General features: G+C 32.9%; 1 protein-coding gene across 2 annotated transcripts in view; it reads left to right on the forward strand.

Moving 5' to 3' along the window:
* LOC139524196 (zinc finger protein ZFAT-like) overlaps window positions 1-14,179 on the forward strand; it is a 37,652-nt gene extending 23,473 nt beyond the window's left edge. For both annotated transcript variants that reach the window (XM_071318827.1, XM_071318828.1), the window contains exons 7-15: window positions 284-1,231; window positions 2,069-2,620; window positions 3,560-3,782; window positions 4,558-4,673; window positions 5,365-5,644; window positions 6,279-6,606; window positions 9,858-9,942; window positions 10,323-10,402; window positions 13,735-14,179. In XM_071318827.1, coding sequence (XP_071174928.1) covers window positions 284-1,231; window positions 2,069-2,620; window positions 3,560-3,782; window positions 4,558-4,673; window positions 5,365-5,644; window positions 6,279-6,606; window positions 9,858-9,942; window positions 10,323-10,402; window positions 13,735-14,010 — 2,888 coding nt within the window. In that variant the 3' untranslated portion in view covers window positions 14,011-14,179. The remainder of the gene's footprint in view (window positions 1-283; window positions 1,232-2,068; window positions 2,621-3,559; window positions 3,783-4,557; window positions 4,674-5,364; window positions 5,645-6,278; window positions 6,607-9,857; window positions 9,943-10,322; window positions 10,403-13,734) is intronic.
* Window positions 14,180-14,647: the final 468 nt, after the last annotated feature.

The following is a 14,647-nucleotide window of genomic DNA, read 5'->3' on the forward strand; positions in this document are numbered from 1 at the left end:
TAATAGGTAAACATTTGTTGCTCATGAAATTGTAAACACAAAAACTTTATACATAGAAGGCATGCTTTAATATGATGTAAACTTTAAAAAATATATGCCAAACTAGGGTTTGACCATTAGTTTCATGAACATGGAAATCTGATAGTATGAGGGGCCATAGTGTTCTATGAACACATATTTATTGAAATTTTAGTATACTTTACTAGTTTTATCCTGTGATAAGATATTTTTTTTTAGTGATATAAGAATAACTAGGCATATATATCTTGATTCTTTATTGTAGGTAATCTCTACACTCACATGAGAAAACACACAGGACAGTTTTATAAATGTAGAAATTGTGATTTCAAGTCCGTCAACAAGACTCATTTATTAGAGCATGAAGCAACACATTCCGGCCAGAAAGCTAAGTGTGATATATGTAAGAGAGATTACAACACTGTCAAATCTCTAATCAACCATGTCCGAAAGTACCATATAGGTACAGCAAGAGGGAAGACTTATTTAGATAGTTTCTTATCAGGCAGGAAAAACACTGGAACGACCATTATTCACCAGTGCCATGTTTGTAATCGGAAATTTAAGAAAAAGATCGACAGAGATCGACATTTATTTATACACGACATAAAAGATCTGCCAAACATACAAAGTTGCCTTCTTTGTGATTACACTGCTAGTCGTAGAATTTATCTTGAGAAACATTTCCTGAAACATAGAATTCTGTACAAATGTAGTGAATGCAGTGAAGTATTTCTTAGTTCTGTCCGACTGAGTGACCACTTGTCCAGTGTTCATGTAAAAGAGGAAGTTGAGGGTCTGAAGTGGGAGGAGTTGTTCGAAAAAAGTATTGAAAACAGCATGTATTTGCCGGAACCTGATGACTCGTATGGACCTGACGAAAAGGAATTTGTAAATCTTCCACCAGAGTTGTCAATAGTAGAGGTGGCAAAAAATACAGAATATCTATCTCCAGAATCTAGTAAAAGGTTGGAAGAAGAACAAGCTGCAGAAGTTATAGCAAATTTACAGGTTAATGCTTCAGGGGAGGTTACTGTTACAGATACCAAGTTACAAACTGAAACAACTGACGAGGGTATGAAAATAGTGCTAGACAAGACTTCTAGTTTACCAGAACCTCTGACTAAAGTGCAGATAGAGACCAATAATCAAGTTGTTAAGTATGACTCATCTGTTGGATCTATTGAAAATGAATTTACACCTAATGGTACAGGTAAGAGTTATTTATATATAATTTACCAGTACCTAAATTTCAAAAACTAATACATTCTGTATGTCATTAACAATAAAAAAAAATGTGTTTTATTCTTATCCTGCATATTTCAGAGATATCTGTCTGAGATGAACTTATGTGTTTCATTTCAATCAATTTTTAAAGATTTGCATTAATTTTCTGAATTACACATAATATGTTGCTATGTAGTACATGTAAAATGGGACTGAATTAGGAATATGTTACACAAGATCATACAATATGCACAACATGAATAAAAACTAATTAAGAATTTAGCTTATCTTTTTGTTTAAAGACTAGTCAGCATAGTGACAGAATAATGTGTGAAGCAATTAGCATGTGAACTTGCATTATAAAAAAATTGCTACAGTCTATCAGTCTAGTATATCACATACAATGTATTATATCACATTGACCTGTTCTTGTCCTATAATTTGCATTAAATTTCCCACTTCACATTATCCATCCATCATCATCAAAGACCAGGCCCGTAGCCAGGAATTTCAAAGGGGGTGGGGAGTGTTATTTGGACTTGAGAACTCAACTTTAACAGTCACAATTCAAACAGAACAGACTTTAACAGTGCTTATTTGTTTTCAAGGCGGGTACATACGGGTATGAAGAATAAATATAATCATGATAATGTCAATTGTAAAGTTACTTTCAATGGCTACCTTTAAATCTATATAATGAGATGTCTTGGTAAAAAAAAATGTTATTACAAATATCTATAGTTTTGTTATCCATTTTATCTGAAGATTTTAAAAAATCACTGCAGTTTGAAATTATGATATGTTTCTTTATTTATCGTTTCAGTAAAGGATGATAATATTGCGATAAATAATGATATTACAACTAAGACATGTACTGCACCTGAAACCAATGTTCTGTCTGAAGGATTGATAGAAAGCAATCACCTTGGACTGGATATCAGTTCTGATAAAGATCTAGATGGAAGTACCAGTAGTCCTAGTAAAGAGTTAAATTTAGATCTTGTCCTTGATGTTTCTGGTGAAGCAGATAAAACAGAAGGTGACAAAATCAATACTATTGACCCTGACCAAGGTAACAGTATGGATGCTGAGGTCGATAACATAGATACTGACCAGGGGAACAATGACGATGGCGAGGTTGATAATATCAGTATTGACCCTGATGAATTTGAATGTGAAGACGAAGATGAGGTCAATAAAAATTTGAGTAAAACAGAAAAGCTGGAGAAACTAATAGATCGTTTAGGATACAGTTCAATGAACATGCAGATCTTTCACAAAATGAGAGAGACATTTGGACATGAAGAATGTGAATTCTGTGGAAAGCTGTTCTATAATAAAAATGATTTTGATAACCACATGAGAACACATACAGGTTTGTTAAAACTTTCTATAATGATTGCCATACCTTTCCTTTTATCTTACATGGAAAACTACATTTTAGACAAAACTTACATACATTTATTTAATTTCTGTATTGAAAAAAAAGTTAAATGTTTTGCACAAGGGTTTCGTTCAACATTGTAGCAGCTACATAGTGCTACGTAGCTTATTGTCTTCTAAACGAGTAGCTAACCTAGCTGCTATCAATATCTATGTAGCAGCTTCATAGTGCTACGTAGATTATTGTCTTCTGAACAAGTAGCTAGCCTAGCTGCTATCAATATCTATGTAGCAGCTACATAGTGCTACGTAGATTATTGTCTTCTGAACGAGTAGCTAGCCTAGCTGCTATCAATATCTATGTAGCAGCTACATAGTGCTACATAGATTATTGTCTTCTGAACGAGTAGCTAGCCTAGCTGTTATCAATATCTATGTAGCAGCTACATAGTGCTACATAGATTATTGTCTTCTGAACGAGTAGCTAGCCTAGCTGCTATCAATGTCTATGTAGCAGCTACATAGTGCTACATAGATTATTGTCTTCTGAACGAGTAGCTAGCCTAGCTGTTATCAATATCTATGTAGCAGCTAGGCTAGCTACACTTTCAATAGTCATAAATTAACTTAGCCCTATGTAGACACTACGATATTGAATGCAACCCTGGTCTACTATATATGCCCACTGTATATGTAGTAAGTTTTTGTGATGGTAAGCTGTAGAAAGAAAGACGTGAATCATTTACAATATTAAGTGCATTTGACTCCTCTTTATATAAACTTGGATCAAACAAAGAATTGTGTAGTATTTACTTCACATTAATGCTGATTTTTGTGTTAAAGTTTAACAAAATTTTCTACGGTAAATTAATTATATAATTTCAAAATAGCACACATACACACCAACATCATACATGAAACTTTCTTTTAGGAGAGAAACCATTTGCTTGTATAACCTGTGGATTTAAGGCAGCTACAAAGGAAGAATTAAACAGCCACAAGGAACAAGAACACAGAGCTATTGTTTATCCCTGTAAAGACTGTGAATATGTGGCCGTTAGTAGGTCACAGCTCTGGAACCATAGCATACAACATAAAGGTCTAGGGGAGGCTATGGGCTTAGAATGTCCTCTCTGTCAACAGAAACTCGACAAGTAAGTTACTGTGGAATCATTATTATTTGTTGGATACCCATTTTCGTTGATTCCGTGGGTACAGGTGAACAACGAAATAACATTGTGAAACTAATTGTAAATGTTGTATGCACACTTTGGCAAACCACAAAATCAGATATCCAGGAAAATACAAGTGTTCCAAAATCCAAGAATTTTGGTATTCACGAAAATTAAATGAACCCACAGTTCATCAGTTTTAAAATCGTTCAACCAGATGGTTTATTTTGCTACTAAGAAGTATTTTTGAGATAGTGTTTATTTTATTGTAATGTTCATAGTTTGTAGAGGTATCGTTAATTTTGTTCTTTGGTTATTGAACATATTGTATCCTTTTATGCACACATTAACTCATTTGAAAATATGGATATCATTTGGTATTCATCGTTTGGATTAATCAAAAATCTGCAAAATTTGATACAACATGCATAAAAGCTCTTTAAAAGAAATAGTTCATCGGACCTTTTTCAAATACAGAATTTTTTCCCCAAATAGACAAATGAAATTTATTGACTAGCATCAGGTCATGGTTTAAGAACATGAATGTAAATCTTTTGAAATGTAGTGTAAGGCAAGAACAATACTTAAAAAAGTTGAAATTCATCTTTTAAGACCAAATAATTATTCAAACATATTTAAATAAAAGATCAAAGAAATATCTTTATGAGTATTTGAAATGTTTCTAAAGAAGTACATGTAGTCATTAATTCCTTTAGAAAATTTTGGTTTTATGTGAAAATGATCATCTTTTTTTTAGCATGAGAAAATTTAAGTTACATGTAGCAGAAAAACATCCTGACATGACTGAGGAAGATAATTGTAAAATAACCAGTCTCAACAAGGTCAAAATGCACAAAGTTCAGGGAAAATTAGGTAAGTACAATACATAAGGGAAAACATGAATGTTTCCATAGTACACGGATGTCCTTCTCCATGTTCACATACTATCATTTTCTATGTTCAGTGGACCGTGAAATTGGATCAAAAACTCTCATTTGGCATTAAAATTGGAAAGATCATGCCATAGGGAACATGTGTACTAAGTTCAAGTTGATTGGACTTCAAAATTTCTTCAAAAACTACCTTGACCAACAACTGCAAGCTGAAGCAGGACAGATGGACAAGCAGATGAACTAACAGACACACAGACAGAAAAAACAATGCCTCTAGGTGAGGCATAAAAAGAAAGTTACTTTCATGATATGAGATTGAGAAAAACCTATGTTCAACCTAGTAATGTTTATATTTTATGATACAATCTAAAGTTTGAATGGTATCATTTAAATAAGTTAAAATGTCAAAATACACTTGAAAATTTTTTGCAACTTTGTGTTGGGTTTTTATCCAATGTCTAAAGCACCTATTTTTTTACCATGTAAATTATAATAGAACTGTTTTAAGCATTTAATTGCTGTAATTTTGACAAGTTAAAAATAATTAAAGCAGTAGTGATATCTTTTAAGTCAAATATTTTTCTATTAAGTTTTAAGGTAGTTTCTGTGAGCATTTTTTTCATGATTTTAAGCACAAAAAATTACATCCAAATTTATTTTTTTAATTTCAGGAAGAAGATCCTATAAATGTCCATACTGTGAAAAAGTTTTCTTCCGAGCGAACTCTGAGTTACAGAAACACATCTGGATCCATGAGGGTATTAAACCTTACAAGTGTCCACTCTGTCCCCATTCCTGTCGTAGTAAGAACAACCTTCAGGCACACATGTTACGTCACACTGATGAAAAACCTTACACATGTAATGAGTGTGGTAAACCATACAAGTCCAAGACAGCTCTACGATGGCATGTCAGATCTCATACAGATGGAAAAATGTTTAAATGCATGAAGTAAGTGCTGGAAAATTCATTTGACTTGTTTAATTTTCATAACATTTTGAAAAATATTAACTTTGATCCTCTGACAAAAATATAAAAATTTCAAAAAATTTGAACCACACACTTTAAAGGAAATATTTCATTGGATATATAGCAGTTTTATTATTGAGAAGCTTAATGTTTCTTTAACAATAAAACTTGATTTAAGATTCTGCTGATTTTTACAGAGTTATCTCCCTGTAGTGTTATAATTTTGGTCTGATTTTCGGAATCCTCTGGTTTTATCCATTTGAATGCATTAACAAATTTTGCTCGGTGACCCCCATTTTTCTTTTTATAATTCTTTTACATGTATAATGATAAGCTGTCTGTTAAAGTCTTTTAAAATTTTAATTACTTTTTAATCGTTTTTGAGGACTTTAACTTGTCAATGATAAAGCTATGAAAAGTCAAGAGAGAACATTTTCCCGCCAAAATTTCAATGGCTAATAAATCGAAAACGAGCGCGGTGACCTATATATTTTTTTCGCTCTTTGTATTCCTTTATTAATCCCCTATCAATATAAACTAGTGTTTTGAAAAGTTAATTACTTTGAAACTGAGAAGCGAACTCCCTTAAAACACAAAATGTTAATTTTGATTTTAGGTGCAATTATGAAGCCACACAAAGAAGTCACTTAAAAAGACATATGGAGACTCATGATGTTATAAAACGGTATGGATGTCAACATTGTGACTATTCTGCCAACACCATAGGTTACATGAAAATACATTACACCAGATCTCACAAAGGGGAACAGTTTGTGTTCAAGGAATCAGAATCACCAGCAAAGAGTGACTCACAGTTATACAGGTGTCTCAGCTGCGATTATCTTTTTGGTAATTTGTCAGATCTTAAGAGACATTTGAAGATTCGCCATCATCTCCAGTTCCAACAGATTCAGGGAATAGATCAAAATTCTTCAGAAGTTCAGGTGAGAGAATTTTAAGTTCAAATTTTTTTTAAAGAGCAAATTTTATGTTATCAACCAGTAATATAACATAAACAAACACAATCTTCATTTTTCATTATGCCTTTCTAAGCCAACTTCACTGCAATTTATTTCGTGTTTTCTTATTTTTCTTGAGGTATCCAAGCTTAAATGATGAGTTTTAATGACATTTTAAATGATTTTTAAAACAACTCTTTAAAAGAAATACTCACAAGAATTAGTTGGTTTACATAAAGTTGTAACATAAATTGGATTTTTCCTTTGATGTTTTAATGAAATAATTTGCTTTAAAAGTGTGTTGAGTGAAAACCATGGTATATTATCTGAAATTTGATGTTAATATACCATACTTTGCTAATTAAATATGCATCTCAACTAGAATCCAAAGGAAAGAAGGCAGAGCTTAGCTATGGTACAACATATTCGTTTTCATGTTATTCCATGGCTGAAGCTCCACCCTTTTTTGAAAGGTATCTGCCTCTGAAATATTTAGGAAACTGTAAAACGTAAAAGGTCAAGATCTTCATTTGTTTTCATATTATAACAAAAAGCAATAAATCATGTGTACCACATCTTAAGAAATCTTTTTCAACCTATACAGGATTGGTACGATTTCCTTAATTCCAGCGACAAGGATTAAATAAATAGTACACAAGGCGCAATAGTGACTTCAATGTTTAGTTTTCTTGGTTTATGTTAAGTTTATGTGACAGTTGTAATAAAGATGAACGAGTCTAAATTAAAAACTACGTTCAAACCTATGATTGCGTTGGATAAAAACCGCAATTTTTATACGTGTGCATGTAAAACAAATTTCGTTGTAGAAGGCTCTAAATACAGCATAAACAACATTTTCCAAAAGACCAAAAAAGTGAAGAAGTATATTTAAACATATATTATACAAAAATGTTGTTATTAAATCGTGTTGACAAATATTTCGGCTCAATAAATGGCCTTCTTCTGTGTCACAAGTTTTAACAATACTGATACATAATGTATATGGTGTAAAAATCGATCAGTAATAATACAGGTAAGTTGTGGTCGATAGATTTTAATCCAAAATCCTAAATATCATAATATAAACAAAACACTATAATTCAATATACGTGACTGTGTATATTAACAATAGAATGAGTGAAAAACAAAACTGTTAGTATTTCTTATTGATTCTGTTTGGATGATGTACATTAAGTTCCTTTATCCAAAAGCTTTCCCGAACCTGTCGCTGGTCATCACTCCAGTGAATGTTCTGTTCAAATACTAGAATTTTCATGCAGTTAAAGTCATCAGGTTTGTGACCCGACTGTCTGAAGTGCTGAGAAACTGGGAGAAGTGGCTTCTTGGAGATATCACTCCTATGGCCATTGAGGCGTTTGTGGAAAGGCTGCTTTGACTCACCAACATATTGGAGGCCACAAACCGAACATTCTAGTATGTAAATAACATTCATACTTTTGCAGGTAACATTGCAAAATATCTTAGTTATTTTCGGTTGCCTTACTGTGAAATGTTGATGACTGCTGCATCTGTAGGCAGCATTTGCAGCGTTTTTCTTCACACGAACGACATTCTTAATGATCGATTTTTACACCATATACATTATGTATCAGTATTGTTAAAACTTGTGACACAGAAGAAGGCCATTTGTTGAGCTGAAATATTTGTCAACACAATTTAATAACAACATTTTCGTATAATAACATCTTATATTAGTACCGTTGTGCAAATTTTTAGACTGATATAATTTTTTCCTTATCTGCATAGTATCGACTATTCGATTCGGTATGTAGTAAATTTGCTGGTTGGTCCTTTTTATAGACTTTTATATATATATATATTAGTTAACATCTCCTTCATTAATGTTTAAAAAACACAACAGATATGGTTCAAACGTTGTTGCATACAATAGCAGAAGCCTTATACAATGTATTTTAAATCGACATCAGTGGCAAAGTCTGAAAGTAGTTTTTGTCGAGCCTGCAACTTTTGTTGCAGAAAGCTCGACATAGGGATAGTGATCCGGCGGCGGCTACGGCGGCTACGGCGGCTACGGCGGCGGTGTTAGCTCACTTCTTAAAAGCTTTATATTTTAGAAGGTGGAAGACCTGGATGCTTCATACTTTGTATATAGATGCTTCATGTTACGAAGTTTCCGTCAGTCACATGTCCAATGTCCTTGACCTCATTTTCATGGTTCAGTGACCACTTGAAAAAAAAGTTCAAATTTTTTGTAATGTTGAATTCTCTCTTATTATAAGTAATAAGATAACTATATTTGATATGTGCGTACCTTGCAAGGTCCTCATGTCTGTCTGACAGTTTTCACTTGACCTCGACCTCATTTCATGGATCAGTGAACAAGGTTAAGTTTTGGTGGTCAAGTCCATATCTCATATACTATAAGCAATAGGGCTAGTATATTCAGTGTATGGAAGGACTGTAAGGTGTACATGTCCAACTGGCAGGTGTCATCTGACCCTGACCTCATTTTCATGGTTCAGTGGTTTTAGTTAAATTTTTGTGTTTTGGTCTGTTTTTCTCATACTATATGCAATAGGTCTACTATATTTGTTGTTTGGAATGATTGTAAGGTGTACATGTCTAGCGGGCAGATGTCATGTGACCTTGACCTCATATTCATGGTTCAGTGGTCAAAGTTAAGTTTTTGAGTTTTGGTCTTTTTATCTAATACTATATGCCATAGGTCAACTATATTTGGTGTATGGAAATATTTTATGATCTTTATGTCAGTCGCGCAGGTTTTATTTGACCGTGACCTCATTTTCACGGTTCATTGCACAGTGTTAAATTTTGTGTTTTGGTCTATTTTTCTTAAACTTTAAGTAATGGGTCAACTATATATGTTTTATAGAAGCATTGTTAGCTGTACATGTCTGCCTGGCATGGTTTATCTGACCTTGACCTAATTTTCAAGGTTCATTGGTCTTTGTTTAGTTATCTTGGTTAATGTTAAGTTTATGTGACAGTTGTAATAAAGCTTAGCTTTATACTTTGGACTATCAACATAATATCAATGATTGGTAAAGAAGCGAGACATTTCAGTGTGTGCACTCTTGTTTTTTAAGGTTCAGAAATAGTTCTAAAACTGTGTTTGAACTAATCAATCGGTGTTGACTACTAGAATTTCCACTTTTTAAGATGAGGTCTAGTGTTCTGACATCTGCCTCTTTTCAGGTTTTTAAATAAATTGTGTACATGTATTCTTTCTACAGGTGATACAGTGTGAAGGTTCTAATGTTGAAGTTGAGGAAGCTATTTCAAATGATATAACACAACCTATACAGACAGTGACTACTGGTAAGTTACCCTGTATTTACCTCCAGAGTTTATCCATCTATTGGATTAAACATGACTGTTTGATGCACTTTTATACTGATTGCACATTAACTGCCTGGTTACTGAATATTCATCTTGCATTTAATTGCCATGTAAGAATTCTTAGAAACAACTTAGCATACCTCTCTGAAATATGATTGTTGAGCTTGACATAAGAATGCTAAACAGTTTGATGGATATTCACAACTTCCTGATTATTGAATACTTATATGTTCTTACACTTTATGTTCATATACTGTGGAATTCAAAAGGGGGGTTTAATTCCGGAAGTATGAATACCATCATGGGCCAAAACAACCTTCTTTTGCATATTTCTAATTAGTATTTGTTTTATTTTTTAGATACGCCAATAGATATGTTAGACGAGAAAACAGCATCAGCAGTAAATATCCTACAACAAATTATCAGTATGCAAAACCAAGTAAGTTATTAAAATCAGAACAATATCAACATTACTGGTCTAGTTTGATTGGAGAAGATAGATGTTTCACCACAATTCAAGCTGCTGCAATTGTATTCACATGTATTATATTTCCTTGTCCAAATTTTGCAAAACACATCCAGGTTTTAGAAATTTAAAAAACCAGTCACTTTAATTTTGCTGATTCAATATTGGCTGTATATTCAGTAGAATTCATTTTTTGGGATACGATTGCTTTCAAGCAATCTGTAGACTTAAACCATTGACTCAGGGCCATGCCCTCACGTCAACCGTTGTATTCTAAACATTAAGGAACATCTCAGATTCTTATGATTGTCTTGTAAAAACAAACAAAAGGATTGAACTTAAACAACTTTCCTATAATGTTCTTCTCATAATCTTCATGGAAAAACACGAAAAATCAGAATTAAACAGTATTTATATTTAGTGTTTTTATAAATTCAGACACACATCAGAGGGAATTCCCCAGTTTTGATAAAATGCAAGTGTTCTCTGAATTCTGATAAATCTATTTCTGTCATACAAGAACTGAAGTGGAGATTTTCTTATATATGTCACCGTTATGAAACTGATATTTGATATTGTACTCTCATAAAGAAATGGAGAACCATCTAGGTCATTTAATATACATTCTTGCTCCAAATCACCAAGTCCATTTGTTTAGGTAATTATGCACATGCGTAAAGTTTCCTTCTCGACTTCAAGAGGTATCAGATTGAATGGTTGCTCTGGATTCCCCACTCCATTGATTAATTTAAAACTCATGGGATCCTTTCTATGTCTGTCTGCTATTGAGGGTTACTGTTGTTGCATAATTTTAAATTATATGCATCATTTAAATTAAAATAAATGTAGTCCACATCGTAAAGGTGTAACTACAACACCCCTTCAGCCAAAATGGAGTCTTCCTTATTATTATTTCGAGTTGTCTCCCTTCTGAAGGTAACTTCCATCAAAATCAATATAGGATACACATCAAGAAAAATTAACCTGTTAGATGTCGATAAACGTCGTATTATATTAAAAATGATCGCAATTTAAACATAGGAGTGTGTACGGAAAGGAGTCATGCCCACTGACCCAAAAGAAATTAAATATAAAGAGTTAGAAATGAGGTTCCTCCTAGAATTATAGGAGGAGAATAGGTGATAAGATACGAAGTAAAATACCTTCTCTCACTCTCAGTGATTGCTGTGGAAAGCAAAACTTGGAATTGATAGTACAAAAATAAAACACAATAAGTACATTGTTCATACACTTGTATCCGGGATTGGCTAATTTTAAAGTTGAGTAAGTTACGTAAATTAAATTTTACATGTGCAGTTGAATTAGTTTTGAAAATAATACTATCCAGCTATACATGTGTCAATGAAAACAATGGTAACTGTATCACTCAGATCAATCTGCTCTTTGATTAAAGGTTTCATATTTAACGTTTTCACTATTATAGTACTGTTTTAATTGGTATCAATAAGACAAGAGCGTACATATATAGGTCACATGATTATGAAAATAAAAAAAGGATATGGCTGAGCTCAAGCTGTACAATTTTCTAAGTTATACCTCCAGAAAAGTAAATTTCTCACTGTCCAAATTCAAACTCTGTAAGCTAAGCTGCTTGTTGTGGTTTTTAGCATTGTGTACAAGTTTCATTAAGTATGCATGAGGCAAAAATAAGTAATGGTGCAAATATAAAAATGGGACAGACATGACTGTGAATGGTAACATTTATGCCCTAATGCCTATGGTGGGGCATAAATACCTGTCTTTACAAGGAAATATCCAATAAATGAAAGAAATACTGTGGAATCATCAATATTTGTTAGAAACCAATTTTTCGTTGATTTATTTGGTACAGGCCGAACAAATAAATTATATTTTCAACAAATTTAAAGTTTTCCTAGAGATGTATGCAGACTGCCTAAAACAAGAAATTTAAATTCCATGTAAATGCCAGTTCTCTTCAATCTATGATAATTGGTACCCATGAAAATAAATGAGTCCACAGTAATGGTTTTTGTCGAGCCTGCAACTTTTGTTGTAGAAAGCTCGACATAGGGATAGTGATACTGCGGCGGCGTTAGCTCACTTCTTAAAAGCTTTATATTTTAGAAGGTGGAAGACCTGGATGCTTCATACTTTGTATATAGATGCTTCATGTTATGAAGTTTCCGTCAGTCACATGTTCAATTTATTTGACCTCATTTTCATGGTTCAGTGACCACTTGAAAAAAAAGTTCAAATTTTTTGTAATGTTGAATTCTATCTTATTATAAGTAATAGGATAACTATATTTGATATGTGCGTACCTTGCAAGGTCCTCATGTCTGTCAGACAGTTTTCACTTGACCTCGACCTCATTTCATGGATCAGTGAACAAGGTTAAGTTTTGGTGGTCGTCCATATCTCAGATACTATAAGCAATAGGGCTAGTATATTCGGTGTATGGAAGGACTGTAAGGTGTACATGTCCAACTGACAGGTGTCATCTGACCTTGACCTCATTTTCATGGTTCAGTGGTTATAGTTCAATTTTTGTGTTTTGGTCTGTTTTTCTCATACTATATGCAATAGGTCTACTATATTTGTTGTATGGAATGATTGTAAGATGTACATGTCTAGCGGGCAGATGTCATGTGACCCTGACCTCATTTTCATGGTTCAGTGGTCAATATTTAGTTTTTGAGTTTTGGTCTTTTTATCTAATACTATATGCCATAGGTCAACTATATTTGGTGTATGGAAATATTTTATGATCTTTATGTCAGTTGCGCAGGTTTTATTTGACTGTGACCTCCTTTTCATGGTTTATTGCAGTGTTAAGTTTTTGTGTTTTGGTCTATTTTTCTTAAACTATAAGTAATGGGTCAACTATATATGTTGTATAGAAGCATTGTTAGCTGTACATGTCTGCCTGCCATGTTTCATCTGACCTTGACCTCATTTTCAAGGTTCATTGGTCTTTGTTTAGTTATCTTGGTTAATGTTAAGTTTATGTGACAGTTGTAATAAAGCTTAGCTTTATACTTAGGACTATCAACATAATATCAATGATTAGTATAGAAGGCGAGACATTTCAGGGTGTGCACTCTTGTTATGGTTGCTCTTTCTTTGGTCACTGGCTTCCTTAACAATACACACCAAAGTTTCCATACTTTTTAGGCACTTTGAAAGAAGTAATAACCAGTACATTATGAAAATTTAGACATTTCAGAATCAGAACTCAACATTTCAGCTGTTAACTTAAATAGTTCTTTACTTATTGGCCAAATATTCCTTTTGAGAATGAATGCATGACTTCTTATTTTTAGGGTGCTATAGCTCCCCAGCAGTTTACTGTACAGTCAGATGATGGTCAGATTCTGTCTGTTAACCCTGGCTCCATTATAGTCCAGGATGGACAGGAAGTTGTGGTATCCAATGGCAACACAGATGGTAACCAACAGTATGTTATTCAGTATGTCACTCCTCAGGACGGTGTCATAGATGACACAAACATGGTAGAAGTACAAACGGTACAGAGTCATCCATTACAGGAAATAGAAATTGAACCTTCACCTTTGGACGTGGATGTCAATGCTCTCTGATGAACTATATGAAAATGTTTTGTTAAATTGAATTTGTATAAAAAATAATGTTGCTGAGTACTCAGGTTCTTTCTGAACTTTTCAGCTTTTTATAGTATTTATTCTGTTGAATTATTTTAAGTACAACAATAAATATAAATCTTAATAGAGATTTGGAATTGTAAACTTACAGATGCTTCTTTTTTCTGCTATTTTTGTATATGTTGATACAAATGATGTAAGGTCTATGTTAATGATACAGGAACCCAATAACATTGTTAATTCAGAAATTATTGTGTGATTTATTCTTGCGATTTATTAAGAAAGGATACTGTCAATGCATATTTTTTTGTTAGGGACTTAATTTCATATATCTCTTCTATGACAACTAGGCCTCTGAGGCTCCTACCAAATTGTATGCAACTGAACTAAATTCAAGAAAATCTAAATATTAATTTTGAATTACAAAATAACATTAGAACCTCAAGTAGAATTTATTTAAGCTAAAGTTTTAACACACCACAATGGACTAAGAAATTCACCAGAACACAACTTTTATGTGTTACTATGCAGGATGAGTTTTGCTTATTGATGAAGGTCATACAGATATCTATAGTTTACTTCAACATAAGAAACACATCTTCTTATTTTGTTATAT

This window comes from Mytilus edulis, chromosome 5 (assembly GCF_963676685.1).
Source record: "Mytilus edulis chromosome 5, xbMytEdul2.2, whole genome shotgun sequence".
Classification (NCBI taxonomy): domain Eukaryota; kingdom Metazoa; phylum Mollusca; class Bivalvia; order Mytilida; family Mytilidae; genus Mytilus; species Mytilus edulis.